The sequence below is a fragment of the Simochromis diagramma genome, unplaced genomic scaffold (genome assembly GCF_900408965.1).
Source record: "Simochromis diagramma unplaced genomic scaffold, fSimDia1.1 OVJJ01000583.1, whole genome shotgun sequence".
NCBI classification, from domain to species: domain Eukaryota; kingdom Metazoa; phylum Chordata; class Actinopteri; order Cichliformes; family Cichlidae; genus Simochromis; species Simochromis diagramma.
In genome coordinates this window covers 3,079,503-3,099,493 of record NW_024387285.1, presented here as the reverse complement: position 1 = coordinate 3,099,493, position 19,991 = coordinate 3,079,503, and the positions used below count along the sequence as shown (strand labels likewise).

Genomic DNA, 19,991 nt, shown 5'->3' with positions numbered 1-19,991 from the left:
ACATAGATTTATACAAACTCTCTAAATCAAGATTATGAGCTATATTAACTGATCAAAGTATTTTCAAGGTTCAGTATAACTCAGTTTGGATTGATAAGGTCTATTCTTGCATTCGAGCCTGTAGGATTATCATGAATTAATGTTGACTGTGATGTTTGACTTCAGTCATAGAAATCCTAAACAAGGGAGAAGAAAGGGGTTTTACTGGCTCAGTACTCAGCAGGAAAACATAAGAAAATAACATGTGTTTCATTACATGCAGTCGCAGGGTTCTCTAGTAATATTTCTATAATTTCTATACGACTATCCAGTTTACTTAATCAGCATTCTACCAAGAAACAAGTTCATTTCTGCTGCTTCATAAAAATCCAAGTAGTACTGATCATAGGACTGGAAACTGAAAATAAAAATAAAAAACTTCTAGAACCAAACATCATAACCATAACAGGTATAAAACATGCTTTTTAAGGCCAAAAGAAGACTGCACTGCCGCAGACCGTTAGCAGATCAGGCCCTAGATGTTCCTTCTTTTTTAAACATCCAGTCTTTGTATTGATATGTTTCACAGACTGTTCTCGTTTATCTGACACGCATAAAACAACAGGGTAAAACATGCTGTGGTGTTCTCTACATTGTAGTCTTACAATGCAGATATAATGTTCCAAAAGTACCTCCTAACATAAATGAAACAAGTCTTTTTTTTTTCTTCTTTTTTTTTTTACATTGACTTTAATGACACTCTGGTGTAAAATACAAAATGCTATAATATAAACCACATCATTTTTTATGTTTGTAAATCTGCAAGAATATTGTAAATCATAAAAACTCTTATTGGAGTTTCTTATCTTGGCTTTGCAGTTGCTAAGTTACTGGTAAGTTATACATAAATAAAATGTTTGGGCTACTAATAACTGAGAATTTATCCATAAATTCAGTTTTATTAATTTCATACAAAACATGAAACCTTCAAGTCAAAAGCAGACCTTTAATAAATGCGGTTTATGTCCTGTACGATAGTTCGGGAGGATCACTGCTGGTCAGGCTGGATGGATTTTGCTTGTCAGCTTCCAAGCAGAGAGTCACCAAACACATTTCCGTAGGAGGTTTTGAGAAAATGGACGTAGTTCTGCAGGCTGCGGTTTGTCGAGTCCGACTGCTCCAGCCGGTCCTTCATGTTCTGCAGCTGGCTCTGGAAGCGCCGCTCCATCTGGGAAACAAAGGCAGGGATACACTTCTACATCACAACATCACCTTTTTTTCTCTGACCATCTTTGAGCATCATTATCATGTGATGTATCAGTTTCAGTACCAAAGCTGCCTTAAATCTGCCCAGATTTACTAAAAGGACAAAACCAGTGAAAGCAATAAGAGTCTCTGTGTGTCTTTGGACAAAAAAAAACAGGAGTGATGCGCACATTTACACGTGTCACAGCAACAGTAACTTCTTCAAAGCATTTATGGGTGAGGAGCTGATGGTAATTAATGAACAATGAACCAGAATCACAGAAATATATAGAGAGAAAGTGAACAGCTGCTGTCAGCCTGCAGCAAAGTTTACAAAGACTTCCAGATTTCCAGAGTGAGAAACCGAGCTGGGAGTTTGTCTTCATGCTTTTTCTTCATCCTGAAACTCTGTGAAACAGCGAGCAGCTGAAAGGATGACTGTTGAACAGGTGGTTTAATGAAGGGCCGTGATTGGCTTTTTACCTGCGAAGGTTTTTATAGTGATTATAGTAACGAGCGCTGCTGCTGGAAATTTACGTTCACAACACCTGAGCTCGCTGTCTCCGTCATGTTGCCACTTGCTGCGCGAGGCTGGAGCTCCTCAGTGAGCTGTGACGGAGGAGCTGCTGTGTTTTAAACTTTTTTTTGAAAGGCTAGTTGGCCTTAATCTTAAAATATTTTACATGAACACGTGGTCCTAACTATGTTTTTATTTGCAAATGAGCGAAACGTGAAAAGTGGTTCCCGCTCCACCTTTCTCCATGTTTGCCACAGGTTTCAAACACCTCCTCTGCTGACTGCTGTAGAAGGTTGGTGGAACTGTTGCCACTGACCCAAATGGGCCAGAAGGAGCTTTCCTGAAATACTTTTGTGCTGGCCTCTTGGTTTTATCGAAGCCTGCCTGCATATGTAGAAGCATTCATCGGTGACTTACTTCCTCCTTGTTTCGCTGCAGTTGGCTCAGCTCCGTTTTGGCTCGGCTCAGCTGGCTCTGGAGGTCCAGGGCTTTAGACTGAGACGATCTCTCTTTGGCTAAAACCCTCTGCATGCTGTCGTCTACCTGCAGGCCGAACGTGAAAAATAAACATATGAGCACCGAAATCCTTCAGGGAAAAACTGATGATTTAGTTTCTTTGACCTTATCTTTAGTGAGTGTGTACAAACACCTAAATCAAAGCTTTAGTTTTTACCCCAGTTTAACTCAATGATCAGCAGTCAGTGTGGACGTGGACACAGCTCACATTGAGGAGGTGTAAACTCTGGATCATCAGTTTAATACAGAACAGAAACACCAACCAAAGTTTTGAGCCTTAACAGGATTAATCGCGCAAATATATAAAAAAAAGTCTGATTTAATTGACTTAAGGACAATTTTGCTCGATCACAAGTTAACACATTTCTTTCACCATTTAAGTTAAAGACTGCTTGCTGTGTTCAGCTCTGACTGACCCACAGACCAATGAAGGAGAGATGGAAATCATTAGATTTTTTTGACCACATCAATGTGAAATTAAATGTACTGATTTATATTGCCTGCAATAAGTAATGTATGTAGTAACAAAGTCGACCGACTGATTTTCTAATCTCAATTGCAGTCTAAGTTTTTACTGCTTTAATTGCAGACTTAACAGCAGTCCAAACACCTTCTGCATCACCAAGTTAATGCGTGCAAGCTGTGTGTCAGTGTTTGCACAGCAGGACTTCACTCAGTGACGTTAGTGAGATACAGATCAGCAGTGTGCATGCATAAAACATCCATCCCTCCCTCCCAATCCGGGGACAGGTATAAAAGCTATTAAATCAAAATAAAAGAATTAGTGACACTGTGGAGCCTCCAGCTGATTTTAAACCAAAACTCCAAACGCAACCTGCTTCAGAAAAGCTTAAGTGTTCAGCACCAGTAACCATGGCAATCTCTTAACATCCTCCAGGTCACTGCTGAACACTTTAGAGTTTGGGAAGTCCAGGATCATGAGTGATGCTACCTGTCAAATCACTTCTCTTACATGCATTTCCTTTTACAGTTATTCTATTAGGAGAATTTTATTGGGTGAGGTAGATGTGAACCAAACTCCACTTCTAACCAGTTCAGCAGCATCTTGGTAGCTGTTAAGAAGTTGAAGGAGAGCCACCGTCTTGATGCTGAAACCTCTGGCTTTAAGCTCATCGCACATCGCTAACCCATTCACCCGTCTGGTGTGTGATGTTTTGTGGAACTGTGAGACCTCCGTGACTCCACGTGTCTGTACCTGTTTCTGTACGTCGTCCAGAGTTTGCTGCAGTTGTCTGGACAGGACGCTGCACTCGTGACTCTTCTCCTCCAGCTGCTGCTGGATGCTGTGGATACTGGCTTCCTTCGAAGCGAGAGATTGAGACATCTCTCTGTTTTCTGCCTTCAAGCCCTCCAGCCTCCTGCAACCAACACACAAATCTAGTGTCTCAGCTTGGAAAAGATCAGATATAATACAGGTTTATCTGTATTACTGTAGGATCTTTACAATATAAAGCACCTTGAGGCACCTGTTGTTGTGATTTGGCTCTGCGGTATATAAATAAACTTGAATTGAATAATGTCCATTAAATGCAGTTTCTATGTGACTGTTACCTCTCGAAGTTGTACACTTTCTCCTTCAAGACGTTGTTTTCCTCCTGCAGCAGCAGGTTCCTCTGCTGAAGCGTCTCCAGCTGAGTGCCTTGTTGCTCCACCTGCAAAGGAAAACGTTTAGTGGAACATGTCAGCCATGACGGGTTCCTGGGGACACTCTGCATGGATTATATTCATCAAACTTGTTAATCTTTCCAGATTTTTAAGTATGCTGGGTCTTTTGGGCCTGAATGAAACCTCTACCTTGTGCCTGACTTCAGAGAGGGCGGAGTTATTCTCCATGTTCCTCCTCTCGCGTGCGTCAGCCTCCTGCTGGGCTTCTCGGAGCTGCTGCTCGGTCTTCCTCAATCTGTCCGGTAGAGTCTCGAGCTCTCTGAGCCGCCCCAGCAGCTCCCGCCTCACCTGCTCCTTCTCCCTGTCCAGGCTGATGTGCACGTCTAGCGCCTCCTTCTGCACCGCCTCCAGCTTCAGGCAGTACTCCTCGGACTCCAGGCGAGCCTGCTGGACCTGCAGAGAGGTTTATCACCCCGACACGGGTTCGATTTCAGCACAGAGACTTTAAAGTCATTTTTAAAAGTTATAATATGTAAGAACAAAGTAGCATCTGGCTTTCATGTTAAATCTGTATTTAAAGTGAGCGTGTGTCTGTACCTTCTTCTTGTACTTCTCCACCAGGTTTTCATACTTCCTGATCGACGCTTTCAGCTGACGAGCTTCAGACTGAAGCCCTCGCTGTGTCTCCTCAGAAGACGTCAGCTGACTCTAAATGTGAGGCATGTTTATCATAAACTACACATAAATACATTTCCCTTAGACCACAGAAGCTTTGAAACAACATTAGCTGTTGGTTTTTCTTTAACAGTTTTTATTTCATATCAGCCAAATCCATAGCGTGCTGCTAACTCTCCTGAACATACCTTGAGACTTTGATTGTGCAGCTTGGTGGAGGCGTTTTCGGCACTGAGATGATGCAGCTGATCCCGGAGCTCCTCCCTCTCCGTCCGACTCTTCTCCTCCGCTGACTGAAGCTGAGCGTGCAGCTCGATCACCTGACTGTGACATAGACAGGTATAAAAGGTTACTTTGCTCAACAACCACAATTTTCTAAGTAACATTGTTTCAGTTTCTGGCCATAACACAGATGCTGCAGCTCCAAAGTGTCAGTAGCCTCAGTTTCAGTACCAGTTTGTGTCAAGTGACTCTGGGCCTGAAAAATGGAGCCGACACAGAAGTGCCAAAAAAATAAAAGTAAATAAAAAAGCGCCGGATACAAAGACGTTTTTGTTTTTTTCCGGCTTTTTCCCTCCTTTATAAAAACTGTGTGATTTTGTAGGGTGGGAGGGTTAGCAGTCATCTTACTGCTAGTGATTTCAAGAAGCAGAAGTAGATAAAGAGACACCAGAGAGCTGATTTCCCAATTCCAGCATGAACAGGAGGAACATAGATTATACCAGTCACAGATCCTTGTTTACCTACAGTAATGAACAACCTTAAGTGAACGATATCAGCTGCTGAGGTGCACGAGTCCGCTGCCACCTGGGCATCTCTACGGCCTCGTACACGTTCTGCTGTGGTGGGATTTTTCGACAGGGTTACAGTAAAAAAAACACAGTCAAGAGTCTGTGGTCCAACCAAATGACCCCACGCTGCCTACCACTTCCACATCCTTTTCTCCTCATTTCTTAAATTGGGTTTCCATTTAACATATGTTAAGGGAAGGAAATTCCCTGTAAAAAAAAGTTTAAAGTCCAGTAAATGTATGCTTGTCTGATATAAGCACAGCTGGTTTCACCTGCCTTGCACACTGAAGCATCTCCAAAAGTGCTACAGACTAAGCTGCAGGGTTGTCAGTGTGTTACCACCCCTCCCCCACCCCCGAGGTTTCTCCTTTAATCCTGGAAGGTCTCGGTGTGTCGGAGCAGCTCCTGCGGCCTGTCCTAGGATCCTCATCCCACAACATCATTCCTCCACAGACTACAGCTCCCCTGCTCTGCCTCCTCTGTGCGACCTTAGAGAGCTCTCCTCCTCATGCGACCTGTGACAAAGAGATTTAAGAAACCTCTGCATCCATCTCCAGCTGGAAAGGTGAACGCAACTCCACCCTGTTTGTCAGCATTTGGCTTTTCTCTCCAAAGCCACTTCCATTTCCTCCTCCCATGGAACAGTCGGCTCTGCCACCATGGCTATTCTGGAGGACGTGGACCAGACCAGGATATCTGGCTGATATCTGGAAGAGCTGAACCAGCTCAGGGCGAGCTCAGCCGTGCCTGGGGCATCCTCCAGATATGGACCATGTGATGGCCCTGCTGCCCCCAGCTCTCTTGCTAATACTGGCTCAAAAAAAGTTCTGTTTGTTGATTCCCCAGACTGTCCCATAATTATAAAAACAACATTTCTTACATATCAAATAAGGAGACAGACATTTCTATAGTTGATAGTGAAAAAGCAGGGACTTTTGTCATGTAATTGTTTATCTGTTACTTAATTACTTTGGTGTACTATGAAATAGAAATGGGGAGGGTTCCTTTATCAATAAGAAAAGTTGTCCAACTTATGAAAATACAGTTACAAAGTCAAAATCTATGTACTCCTTCATATTTTCCAAAGCTGTCTAGTGGGCCGGATTTGAGTCTTTGCAGGGCCGATTCTGGCCCTCAGGCCTTATGTTTGACACCCCTGCCTTACACATCTCATTGTTGTCCATCTTCCAGGTCTCCAGCAAACCAGACAAAGTTGGACTTGAAATTCCTTATGAAGACATAAATTTCAAACTGACCACGGCCGCCTTAATTTTCAGGGTGACTCACATTTTGTCCGATGATGCTGGGCTACATTTATCGATTTATTTACAGAAACAAGGAGAACTAAATGAGTGTTTCCATGAATGCACTCACTGTTTGAGAGCAGAGATTTCCTGTTCTAGCTGTCCTTTAGCCGCTGCCTCCTTGGAATGACGGAGGCACCAGTCACTGGATGTGGACAGAGCCTGAGCCAGCTGGGACTCCTTTAAGAAAAAACAAAAACACTCACACAGTTTCTTCTTTTGTTTTTGACCTTATTTATTATTTCAAGTGCTCCTCATAAACAAGTCACCTTCAATAAGGTGAACAGGTGAAAGAGAATGAACAGAGTAAGCAGGAAGTGTCTGTATGCCTGTTACAGGCTCAGTCAGACTGCTGTTCCTTCAGCAGGCAGTCCTCACCTCTGTTGCTTGCGTGTTTCACTGGAAACTTGCCACTTGGCCAAGCGGCTCTCCTTTGAATCAGATTTGCATAAACCACATGATCGGACAAGACACCGCAGAGAAAACTCATTTGCATGCAGAAGAAACCACACAGAGGTGTGACGGTCACACAAAGGAACCAACATGTTTTCTCCACCACCTTCTCCATTTATAATCTACCGCAATACCAGAAAATGACGAAATACTGTGAAAAGATTTTTAAAAATATGGATCGGAAAATAGCTTTTAGTTCATCACAGGATGTAATGTAGGTAATGTGTGACTTTAGGAAACCAGTGACCAGGTTTAATCACACGGGCTGCACATACTGACCTTTTCCTGAAGTTTGTCCGCGAGCCGCCTGGCGGCCTCCTCGGCTCGCTCTCCCTGCTCGGTGAGCAGGGCCAGACTTCTCTCCTCGGCCTCCCTCTGCTCCCTCAGAGTTTGCAGCTCCTCCTGAAGCACCTGGAGCTCCTTCTGCTGCTGCTCCTGGCTCTGATGCATCCTCTACAGAGAGAGAGAGAAGCAGGAAAGCTGGTTTAAAGAGTAATGAATGCTAAAGGGTGAGTTTAGGATTCTGAATTACCTTCACTGGCAAAGTGTGCACATCAAAAGACTCTTGTTGTTACTTATTCGACGATTTACAACAGATACATGAAAGAAAACATATGTTCAGAACAAGGACGAGGGAAACAAAGCAGCTAAAGTGCTGCTATAAACTTTAAAAAGACTGTGCCAGACTTACTTGTCCTGGGAAAAGCCTCTTTTGGCTTAAAGAAAGAGCTTCAGTGTCTGTTTTGTAACTGAAAGGTGTGAACACTTGTATATTTGTGGCCAGTCTAAACCCATTACTGAACCACACTCATGAAACCTGAACATGAGCGTAGTGGAGGCTTCATTGCTCCAGGTTTTAGTCACATTTCCACAGAGATCATCCATAATGAAAACTGCAGTCGCACAAGTTTCCCTTCTGTATCAGATCTGTGTGACTCAAACGTTCACAGAGCGTGTCAAGATATAGAATAGAATAGAATTCAACTTTATTGTCATTGCACATGCACAGGTACAGGGCAACGAAATGCAGTGTACATATATCTCAATCGTACAACATGTAATACATGCAGCCTCGCATGCCATGCAAAAAAAAATACAGGAGCAATGCACACACTTGGCACGATAACTGAGAGTCAAAGAAATATTGTTTCATGTTCTTACACATACGTAAGTCAGCTCTTACTCACAGGTTTCAAGATTATGCAGCTGTAATAAATCAGCCCTCCTCTTTCTGAGCTGTGAGATTGATCCAGAGCCTCGCATTTATTCGCACACAGTCCCAGAGGAGTTTGCCTTCATGTTAGAACATACTGATTCTCCTTCAGCTGGCGCTCACTGACCCTAACTGCTGTTTCTGGGGAGAAACATGTGCCAGTGCCTACACTCCATTATTATTTCAGTAGATTTGTTGCTCCCTCATTGGGTCAATCTTTTTTTGACCTGCTAGTTTGTGCTGTTTTCAGCAGATTGCAGATTCCTCCAGGAATTGCAACGGTCATTTGGTGTTAAGTTGGTGTTGATGTCTGGAACAGTGTAAACACTGGATGTAGTAACTTCACCCTGGGGGTACAGGTGTTAAGATTAGTCATATATCCTGTTTACTGAAGTTCACAGCTAAACAGGTGGAATGAATTAGAGTTTGGAGGAAGCCACACAGTGGCTGATGGTCTGGTTGTGTTTTTGCTTTTACTTTTTTATTCTTTACAACCTTCATTTTATTATATATTGTATATTCATTCAGTGTAACTTGTTTTCAGGCATTTTTAAACGTAGATGAAAATAAAGTGTTACAAGTATTTGCTATGGCACACCCCAGGTTTTGCACCAAATATGTCTTTAGATACCTTCATGTGGCATTTTTGGCAGTTAAATTGCAGAACTTTGCACTCTCACTTGTGCATTTTTTTTGCGATCGCATTAATTGCATTGACTAGTAAATGTGGCCTGAGATATCAAAAGGGTTTTTTAAATCTTTGGTTGTAGTCTATGTCTGCTTGTTCCAGTGTGTTAATGCATATGATCGCGTTCTGTGTTAACAGACCTGAATCTGAGCGGCCAGTCGGGTCTTTTCTGCCTCTGCTCGGCTCAGCTGAGACTCCAGGTGGCTGCGAGTTGACTCCAGGATTCTTGAAAGCTCCTCGGTTGTCTTCACATTGTCCTGCAATGAGAGAGGGAAGCAGAGGATGAGCGGGAGAGATCATTACGGGTGCGCACGTCTGTCTGAGAGGTATCAGTTAGTTGTGGAAAACCTTTTCAAAGTCCAAATGCTCTGCAAGCTTTGAGGCCTCTTTCTCCTTGTGGGTGAGTTTGGCCAGAAGGCGCTGCAAAAGAAGAAACGTCTTCTGAGAAATTTTCTCTGATGTAAAATGAGGTAAAAAGCGGGTGATAATCACTCACCATGTTGTCTGCTTCACTGTCGGCCAGTCTCTTTCTCAGGGTGTCTGTCTGTTCTGACCTCACCAGCGATTCCCGCTGTGGATACAGTAAAAGTCAGGAGTGAATAAAGGCACGCTGACAGTCCCACTCCTTAATCTCCAAAAGTTGATTCTGTTCATCTGGACGTAGCGTTTTGTGGGAGTTTCGTCACTCATCCAAGTGACTTCTTCAGTCTCAGCTGACTGCAGGTTTCCCCGATCTTATAAACAGTACATTTGCATAATGACTGAAACCAGCCCACTGAAGGAACAGTGGGCTGGGGATGTTTGTCTTCTTCCTGTACCTCATGTTCACTCCACTCTCTGAGGAGCTGTCGGAGGCCGTGGTGTGTGTTATCAAACATCTCGATCTTTTCCAACAACAACTTCTGCTGCCGTTCCAGAGAAGCTGCGTGCAGTTTTGATGGCGTCTTGTCCTAAAACATAAATAAACATGTACATCCAAACATGTCCTAATCTATTCCTTCTGCCTCATTTCTTCATCCACTTGATTTATCAGTAAAATATCTTCCAGTGCAGGTTTTACCTTGGCAAAGCTGTCCATAGTTTCCTTCAAAGCTGTCAGCTGATTGGCTACAGCTACGCCGTCAATTTCTGCTTCAACGAGGGCTCTCAGGAGCACATCTGCCCCTCTGTGTTGACCTCGAGAATCTGACCTGTAAACAAAGCAGACCTGAAATATCATTGTGTGCATCAGCAGAAAGTATATTGGAGTAAAAGTTGGCCTTATTATTCTCGTTTCCTCTACTAGAGTATCGTTGCAGGAGTCACTGAAAGCTGAAACTTGTATTTCCTTGTGCTAAATCCACTTGTTCTCCTTCTCTTCCCCTGACTGCCAACACTGTGTGATTCCTCTGGTACCCAGTCCCCGTTCCAGTTGACCTGCATCAATCACACCACCTGTTTGAAGGTGCAGCAGTTATTCAGGGCACCCTTGATTCTGGGTGAGCAGCCTTCTGCTACGCCACCTTTCTCAGTGTTGTGCTGGTAACCATGCACACTGGTAGTTTATCAGGCATTTGACATACTAATCTCTACCAATACAGGTGCTACTTGGAGATGCATTTAGTTCATTAAGTCCACAGGTGTCAAACTCCAGTCCTTGAGGGCCGGTGTAGTGAAACTTTTCCATGTGTCCCTGCTGCAACACACCTGAATAAAATTAGTAGGTCATTAGCAAGACTATAGAACTTGACTGCTGGCCCTCGAGGACTGCAGTTTGACACCGCTGGTCCATTAAATTGTAAAATAAATAAAATTAACTAAAACACCTTAATCTACGAACATTAGCTCCCAAGAGGTAACTAACTCACTGTTCGTTCTCCTCCTTTTATTGCTTTACAAAGATATGTGTAAAAACTTGTTGCCACCCATTAAAGAGACTTCTGCAGCGCAAAGATTACAGTAGAAGACTTTTGTAGTAAAAAGTTTTTTTGGCAGATTTACCAAATGAAAAAAAATCTGATTTAACTGCATATTCTTCCATTGCAGCTTTTACATGATAGGAATAGGAGAAATGGCACTCATCATCATTAATTTCATTATTCATTTTGCCTAATCATTGCTATAACATGAATTCGTTCAGCATTTGTTTCGTGCTCCTGTGAGAAGATTCAGAGAAACTGTACCACTAAACCATTTTGGTTAAACTTCCTCTGGATATGAGGTCAGTAGTACAAATGTTTGTGTGTCAGACTGCTGAAGCTGTACGTACTTCCTCAAACGGCGAAAGCTCTCTTGCTCTCTAAGTAGGATGCTGAGGTCCTTGGACACTGCATCCAGCTCTTCCTCCTGCTCCTCCGCTTCGATCTGATGTCTGATCCCATTTTCTGTCTGATGCCGCACTCGGCTCGTCTAATCACGACAAACAGAAATACGGTTCAGGGATCAGCCTCAAAGAAGACAGAAATAAACTGAGAACAGCTGCACCTACCAAAAGAAACAAGGTACATGTTCACCAAAGTATCCTCGACTGTGTCTTAGAAAAAATAAAATTATGTTTAATCCTCAAATTAAAGCCAAAAAGGTGGTCCTGTCTTAGGCTCTCTATGATTAATACATCCCAGTCAGTGAGGGGTTGACCAGATGTGTCTGTCATATACAAATATTATTTAGGAGGGGAACTCCTTGCTCTCTATGATGTGCAGGGTGTTGTGGGAGTTGAAGTATTTTAACGCCTGCTACGTTAGCCACTGTAGCAGTTGTTCTTTGTGTGATTAAGTGTTTGTGGGTTAAAATGTATCCAACTCCTTTTATTCAGCTCACTATTTTTATTTTTTCTATGTCTGTGGATATTTATGACATTTTTCTCTTGCCCTGGACATCATTTTTAAAATCCTCAAGTCCCAGGGTTGTAGTTTTTTTTTATGTCTTGCTTAAATTCTACTTCTTTTACTTCATTTCTACTTTTTCTTGTAAATGGCCCTATGTTGTGCATATTGTGCCATCAGTGGCAGGTAGACAGATTAACAGAAAAACATTGCTCGAACATGTCAAAATAAGGAATATAAGCTCAAAGTGATATGTGAATACTCTTTGCGTGGGTAGTTCGGATGGTCCATGGTAATGGATATCAGCTACCTTTGTTAATTTGTAAATCAGCCCTGAAATGAGAGTATAGGTTCTGGTTGTAGTCTTTTTGATACTTTCGGTACATCTGTTTTGTTAAAGAAACAAGCTGCTGCCAGAAAATCTTTCCTCTCCACAGATCCCAGTACATTTAACAGAGATGAACAGTAATAAGAGACCTGGCACTTGTGGGAGTCCACATCTCTTCTGCAGGACAGCCTTCCCGGAGGAATCCACGGCTTCCGGACCTTTGGTCTACCTCCATCGCCCTTCACCTGGGCACCTTTTTCCCGACTCTTTAGAAAAGGTAAACAGATTCAGGTGAAACGCTTCAAGACTTAACGTAGCGTCCTGTTCCTCTGGAAACTCTTTGAAAGCTTGCGAAAAGGTGGGGTGAGGGCTGTCTAGAAGAAAACTAACAAATCTTTGCAGCAGAAATACGACATGTGATTAACATCAGCAGTATTTTCCCCGAATCTATAAAGTACAGTAACCTGTGGGGTTTTGCTGGGACTCCTCCTCATGTGAACATGTATAGGTGTAGTCTCCAGTACGTGGAGGTGAACCGGTGGCGGCGACGGAGGTGAATCCCGGGTTTTCATTCTCATAGACCCCGTTTGGGCACATTAATGACCCGTTAAAATAAGTATTAAAAAGCACATTTTTATCATGATACACAGTCTGCTTCCAAGATGAATCTCGGCTTCTCCCTGTAAAGAAAACGGTTGTTTGGCTTGACAAACGACCGGCCTGATGATTGGCTCGGTTGCAAGATCCCGCTTTGTGATTGGTTGAGAGGAAAGTTTTGTGCAAGCGTTGTCCGTGGTAACCATTAAAAGTAATCGTGAAGTCCACGCTGCCTTTAGGTGGTGTCGGAAAAATCCAAATAAATTAATACCCTTCTTAAATGGTTTCACGCTTCAATTCGAATAGGAATAATCTATCTCTTAAACTTTATAAAATCAGATCAGTTGTTACATATTTATAGCAACAATGGAGCTGCAGCAGATACCTTTGTTATGACGGTTTCGGGAATTCCGTTTGAAACCATGTAACGTGAACGCAGCACAAAACCGTTATAACAAAAAAAAACCCAGACCAAAAAAAAATGAACGTATTGTTAAATGCTTTACTTTTCAAATTCAGATCATGTATACTGGTGGCTTTTCTGCTAAAGTAAATAGCCGTTTTCCAGTTAAATAACACCGCAGTGTTCGACGTCTGAGATGAGCTAGAGATGAATCCACTTCCTGTTTATTTCCGTGGCACTTCCGAATCTTAAGCTAACACGTTTATACTAGCCAGCCGCTCCAAAGTCCACCAATCGAAACGATATAATAAATGTACACAAAAATTTAGTGGTCAGAGATTTATATGTTTTATCATTTGTGCTGATATCTGACAGCCAATTATTGATTCTCGCTCCATGCGCCGTGTCGGCTAAAAACAAAGCTGCTAAGAGTTTCAGTTAGCTTAGCTTGTGGTTAGCCTTCCATGTGCGCGTGGCTGCTAACAAACATGCTGGGGCAGTACGTTTTCTTTATGCTCCTGTTTTACCCCAGTGCCCACAAGCTCGGTGAAGCGTGTGTTGCGGCTGCTGCAGCGGAGGCACAGGACCGAGGAGCTAGCAGCACGGACACCCTGATCCTGTGCAGGGCTTGCGGACACGAGTTAGCACTCGGGACGGACATCCGCTCCGTGCCTAGCCGGCTGGCGCTCTCCAGCCGCAACGACACGCTGCTCGGGGGTCGAAGGGTTAACGTTCAGCTGTTTGAAAATCCCCACGGACACCGGTTTGAGGTGATCACGTTCAGAAAAGCCGACGTTACTCAGCACTGGCCGTCAGACAAGCGCTTCTCCTGGTTCCCGGGGTTCTCCTGGACCGTGGCCACATGTCCCAGGTGTAACACTCACCTAGGTGGGTAAACCTACACATCAGGGTTATTACAGTTAACTAAACTCATGTGTGAGAAAGCTAAATCGAAACGTCGATCTACTGATCGAGGAAATAAAAACTTAAAATAAATTAGAAATAAACAACTATAATAACTCCGGTTTACGTCTTTATATGTTAGTTGTATATTTTTGTGCTTTACAGTCATATAAACAAGTTAATCCAATATATTTAAACTGTATATTAGTAGTAAAACCTTATCTAAACAGATGAAAAATTATTGTTTGCAATCTGCCAAACTATTTCCTATCTGCGTATCCTGGATAATCTTCTTGACATTTTGAATGACCCGTTTATGAAATGTTTTATTATGCCCCAAAATGAGCGACTGAGCCATTAGCGCACCACAAAAAAAAAGTTTTCCAGGGGCAGAGCAGAGGGTAGTTTTCCCATAGACTTGTAAAGGACCAGGAGTCCCGTTGAGGCCACAAGATTTACCCCCTGGTGGCCTTTGAAAAGAATGCAGGTTTAAGGCACCTGCGTCCTTGTGTTATACAATCTGTGCCACAATCTGAAACATGAATTTGATCCCTTAGATGACTGCAACTCAGTCACATATAGAGCCCTACCTGGCCACAACTTTAGAGATATGACTAGGCCTTCTTTTAAGATGCTTGTTTTGAACAAATTTATATAGGTTAGATGTTTCCTTAGATACTCACCCCTTACTTTTTAAAGGTACGGCTGACTGCATTTGTGTGTAATGAACGTTGGGACATGCACATTTCTTTCAAGTGTGTTTTTTTATCCAAGCTAAAGCACTTGAAGTTATTAAATACAGATCTGGAAAATAGTTCATTTTTAAGTCGGGATTTAGTACATCTGAATTCAGGCTTTTATGGTTAACCTGCACTGACATGTATCCCACTTCTCTGAAACACCTGAACGAGTTACATCTTGCTTTCAGGTAACTGATTTTGTCACTTTTCTCTAGGTTGGGCCTTCCAGCCAAGTGACTGGCCTGACAGGATAACAAAAAGCAAATTCAAGGAATCGGAGCACACCTTCTTGGCTTTAATCACCCATCGCCTACTAACAGAGGACTTTGCTTCCAGCCTGCTTATGACTCCAAAATCCTTCTCCAGCTGACAGACTTTACAAGTAGTTAACCCTGGTGCCTTTGCCACTACCTGAATTATATTTTCTTAAATTTGAATGCACCCACACATTTATACACAGTAAGTTTTATTATCGTAACAAAGCAAGTTGTACACCTCAAATTTAAAACAATTTCTTCCCCCCCACCCCAAGCGAAAAAGGAAAAGGGGTGATTAAATGTAAATTCTGAGATAACAGGTCCATTTTTTAAACCCATGAAGCAGTGGGGGGCAAAATTTACAAGCTTGTTTTTTTTTCCATTTTGTTCTTTATTAAAAATGTCATTTCAAATCTCATGGATATCTGTAAAACAATACAATGAAAAAAAAAAAAAAAAGTCCCATAGAAATGGTGTCAAAATAACCACTCTCCCCAATATCCAACATACTCCTGCCCCACCCTGCCCTCCCTCTAAACATTACAAGTCAAAGGAATGAGCTGGTACTCATTAAGCACGTAGGGGAAAATAAGTTTTAAGGATTCAACATCCCAAATGAAAAAAATATAATAAAATTAAAAAAAATGAAAGAAAAGAAAATATTTAGAGGTCTGCTAGCGCTAGGTCACTACACCATGGCTTTAATCAATTTACCACACAACCTTGAACAGAAGAACTTCTGTGTGAATAGTCTTCAAATCTACTTAGGATGCCGTGCTGATTCTATTTTTTAGACTTTTTTATTATCATTTTTAGATGACTTGAGGGGGATGGTACTCAAAATTCAGGGCAAAGTGCCATTTGCCTTAGATGAGTCGAGGGATAACAAAAAATGGCACCAACAAGTGAAAGAGGCTTCAGAATGGAAAATGAAGCACACACGGATTTAAAAAAAAAAAAAAAAAAAAAAGTAACAAAAAATAAAATAAAACCTTTGCTCCCGAACATGAGTGGAAAAACTGAACAGGGAATAGAAGGTTGAGGGTCTTGGTAAATGGTGGTTTTCTTAGTCATCTTCTCCCTCGTCGTCCTGAAAGAGCGAGACATCACGCAGTTAGCAAGTGAAGAGGGAGGGGAGGTGACCCCGCACCACTCACATCAATTTTCTCAGCTTTTAGTAGATTACCTCTCCATCTTCTCCATCATCCTCTTCATCTTCCTCGCCATCTTCATCTCCTTCCTCATCGATGTCCTCCAGACCCTCCTCATCCTCTTCATCTTCCTCACCTTCACCCTCTTCATCCTCCATATCAGGAACCTAGAGATGAGGAAATCTTAAGCATTTTCTTGCTCTGGTTCTTACATTGTTATCATTTCATGGATTGATGAAAGATGTGAGAACATTGTAATACAGACTAAACATCATAAACATACCAGGTAGTACTGCAGAGGGTTTGGCCAGATGTCATCCTTGATGACCTCCCCGAGCTCATCAGCGCCCGCGTCGGCATGATCAGTGAACCAAGTGAAGAAGCTCTCTGGTTCTTCGTGTTGCCTCTTCCTTCCTGCTTTGTTCTGTGTCTGGCTGGAGCGCTTGGTCAGGTCCTAAAAACATCAGGAGTTACCAAATAGTTTGTGACTGGTACAGGAAAATAAATTCTCAGCACTACCCATTATCAGCACATTACATTTAAAACTAACAATGTGAGATATAAAAGTCACAAACTCACTACAACTCTGAATAAAATCTATAAACTGTAGATTTAATAGCTCTGGGTTATGAAAATAGAGTAGTCTTTAACCTGCATTACTACTCCTTTGCCAGCAGAGGGCAACTCCTTATGATCACATTTCTGACTTATCTCTGGTCTCTGTAAACACCTCACTGATGAGTCTATGGTCCCAGTTGTAGGTTTAAAGTCTTATCCAAAACAAAAAATTAACTTCATTATGTCAAACAGGAGTACTGTCAATCGTGAGTGTTTAGTCAATGAGCTTGCCCTGGCACTGATAAACATGATAGGTCAAAGTGGTGATCCACTCATTTACTTTGGTTGACAAACTGAAAGCTGCGCATACCTTTCCTGATTTCCATTTGATTTCTGTTGACTTTGAAGATGGGTCTCCACTCTCATTCAGATGGAACTCTTTGGAAAGAACTTTGTTTTCGAAGTACGGATTTTCATCGAAATACTAAAAAAAGGAAAAAGAAAAATTTAAAATGCACCCAGGTAAGAAAACTTGCAAATAAAGGAAAAAATAATTTAAAAAAATAAAAATAGTCACTAAAGTGTTACGTGAAACTATTAAACACTTACAAAATCTATTCTGTAGCCTGACTTGATGTCTTCAAACTCCGTCACCTCCACTCGGCTCAGGTAATGAAGCGCTTCCTCATCTTCCTCCCCCAGTAGGGCTGATACTGTAGGAAGAACATATGGTTATACAGATTTAAAACTTGATTCACTGTCCACATCACTCACACTTGGCACTGTGATGCCATTTTTAAATATAGACAAATTAGAGTAATAAAATTTCTTAGATTATCTGCTTACCCTGTGGATGGTTGACAAATGTGGTGACCCAGAAGTTGGGGATTTTGGCGATCAGTTCTGACCTCTTTTGAAAGAATGGCTGACGGAGTTTGTTGTATTTCTGTTCTACTTTGAGGATCTCCTCACTTGCTTGCTCATTCAACCTGAACAAGAAAAAGAGAAGTTTAAAATTTGCACAATCCAGGTAACAAAGTGTAATGTCAACATATAGATAAATGCTATATTTATTTACATATGCGTGTCCAACAGTGGACAGTGTTGTGCCCAAACTTTATTTGCATTTTGGATTTATTGATTATTTAAAAAGGGTTTATTGTCTCATATGCTTTCACTTTACCTTTTGGAACATCATCCAATTTAGCTCAATTCACATTCATTTGAGTTGTACTTAAAATTGAAGGAAAACCATTCAATTTAAAAGAAAAGTTTCATTTTTTATTTTTCTTCAAGTTTAATAGATCCACAACTTTTTTAAAGCCCAAACTCTGCCTTACACCAAAACAACCCAATTTACATTTCGACATATGCCTATTAAATCCCTCACTAAATTATATTTAGATGTTTAATTATATTTAATTGATATTTTACTTTATGCTCTAGTGTCATTTTCACCACAATGAACAATGCTGCCTTGCATTTCAATTTATTCAACCCTTCCACTTTAAGCTATGTCATATTTAATATTCTGGCTGTTCACTATAATAACTGCATCTTAATGCAGTTCAGTGATTATGCAGGTTTCCAGATTGTAGCATGTTAATTTAGCGACATAGTTCCTCTTTTCATCAAAACATGTAGCACACATCACCGAGATTTCTAAAAGGCAGAAAATCTACCCCTATAAGGACACGTTTAGCTTAAAAGGTTTATTACCTGTCAATTTCATTTTGAACTTCATCAATGTGTTCAATAGCTTCTTGCTGCTCTTTCTCTGTGGGAAACAAAAAATTGTTAAAAGATTATTATATGCAAATTACACACAGCAACAGTCAAGTAGGACCTCGATTATCCATTTATTTATTTTGTACTTTTAGTCAGTCCTTCATACAAACTTATTTTACAGAGAAACTAAGTTTGCCATTATCTGATAATCCTTTTTACACCAAATGTAATTTTATACCAACACCTACCGGAGCGCAAATAAAACCCAACTTAATTCTGCGTTAGTACAGTGTAAGTAAAGATATATGCCTGATTAAATCCCCCGGAGGTTAACGTAAGGTAAGCGGCCAATAGCTGCAGCTCTAGCGGCTCAGACACTCACCGTTTCCTGCCGGCTGCTACCTATAAGGCCGCGTGGTTTAAATGTGGGACATCTGAGTGCACACACACACACAGAGCCGCGATAACATGAGGGACCAAAACCGGGGACAGATGCCAGAATACCCCCCATTACTGTGAAACCGTCCCCCATACAGTAGAAATCCTGTGTGTTTTCGTCCACATAAAATAATTATCCGGTTCACCTGACTGCGTGACCAGTTGATTTAAATGCATCTTTAGCGGTAACAAAACACAGCGTCGTCTGCTAGCATTAGGTAACGTTACAACAACAACACACAGGCTGGCTAACTGCTAATTGAAACGGCCAACTTTAACCCTTTTAAAACAAAAAATAATTAGCTGCAACCCTTTATCGGATAGTGTGGAGTGATTTTACTCCCAAACACAGAAAAATATTCTTCCAAGATTACACACGGACACTCAGTTAGGAGCCTTCGACATCACTGGCCACGCTGATGATGCTAAATTAAGGAGCTAACATGGCCTCTCAGCACCGGTCTGAATTGAACAACAGAAGGCAAGAGAAGCGGCATGTTAGCTGCGGAGCTAGCCACCGTTAGCGCAGCGCGAATACACGCAGCAACCGCCGTGGCCAGCCATGAAGAAGCTCCCGTGGCGTGATGCAAAAATCAAAGCAGTGCACAAAATAATTAGCAGGAATAATGCACAAAGTGGCAATGCAAAAATATGTTAAGAGAAGAAAGTGAAAATGGCGGTGAACAGGAGGCCGCCATTCCCCTTACCGGAGGTCTCATCCGCTCCGTCATGGTTTGAGTTCAGCTCCTTTTTACTCACTTTTGCCGCCGAGGCCGACATGTTTTCGCAAGCTGGGGTAACTTACAGACGTCTGAGAAAATATCTGGTAGCTTTGAATCCGGTTTCTCCTTAAACAGGAGAACGTTTATTCGGCGTAAAGTTCAGCGTGCAGAAGCCAACAACGTGCTGCTTTCCACACAATGTAGCTGCCGATGAGCGAGGAAGTCAGAGCAAGCGCCGCTCACGCGCTCCTTTCATTACGAACACGCCTCGCCGAATGGAGAAGACCAGCTCCGCCTCTCAAAATAGGTCTTACTACTTGGCTCCAATTTGCTGATTTACCGCCGTCTCTTCTCT

At 42.0% G+C, this 19,991-nt stretch overlaps 3 protein-coding genes across 4 annotated transcripts; 1 reads left to right on the top strand and 2 right to left on the bottom strand.

Moving 5' to 3' along the window:
- Positions 1-710: 710 nt before the first annotated feature.
- Positions 711-13,110, bottom strand: LOC120716077 (outer dense fiber protein 2-like). Of its 2 annotated transcripts, XM_040003422.1 has the most exons (17): positions 12,604-13,110; positions 12,289-12,405; positions 11,256-11,395; positions 10,068-10,197; positions 9,826-9,957; positions 9,504-9,578; positions 9,356-9,427; positions 9,148-9,264; positions 7,386-7,559; positions 6,724-6,833; positions 4,747-4,882; positions 4,481-4,591; positions 4,073-4,336; positions 3,830-3,930; positions 3,474-3,636; positions 2,159-2,284; positions 712-1,207 (listed from the first exon to the last, which is right to left on the bottom strand). In XM_040003422.1, exons 1-17 carry the CDS (start codon positions 12,715-12,717, stop codon positions 1,061-1,063), a joined length of 2,229 nt encoding a protein of 742 aa, XP_039859356.1. In that variant the 5' UTR covers positions 12,718-13,110; the 3' UTR covers positions 712-1,060. The 2 variants fall into 2 exon arrangements, with proteins under 2 accessions (XP_039859357.1, XP_039859356.1); XM_040003423.1 differs by lacking the exons at positions 12,289-12,405; positions 12,604-13,110 and adding an exon at positions 10,290-10,441 and having other exon boundaries at positions 711-1,207; positions 11,256-11,342.
- Positions 13,111-13,289: 179 nt separating this feature from the next.
- On the top strand, positions 13,290-16,009 carry si:ch211-51h9.7 (uncharacterized protein LOC558400 homolog). The gene is made up of 2 exons (XM_040003431.1): positions 13,290-14,027; positions 14,998-16,009. Exons 1-2 carry the CDS (start codon positions 13,604-13,606, stop codon positions 15,150-15,152), a joined length of 579 nt encoding a protein of 192 aa, XP_039859365.1. The 5' UTR covers positions 13,290-13,603; the 3' UTR covers positions 15,153-16,009.
- Positions 15,236-19,849, bottom strand: seta (SET nuclear proto-oncogene a). The gene is made up of 8 exons (XM_040003429.1): positions 19,622-19,849; positions 18,468-18,525; positions 17,595-17,737; positions 17,358-17,461; positions 17,119-17,232; positions 16,474-16,644; positions 16,226-16,357; positions 15,236-16,129 (listed from the first exon to the last, which is right to left on the bottom strand). The coding sequence occupies exons 1-8, from the start codon at positions 19,692-19,694 to the stop codon at positions 16,106-16,108; spliced, it is 819 nt and encodes a 272-aa protein (XP_039859363.1). The 5' UTR covers positions 19,695-19,849; the 3' UTR covers positions 15,236-16,105.
- Positions 19,850-19,991: the final 142 nt, after the last annotated feature.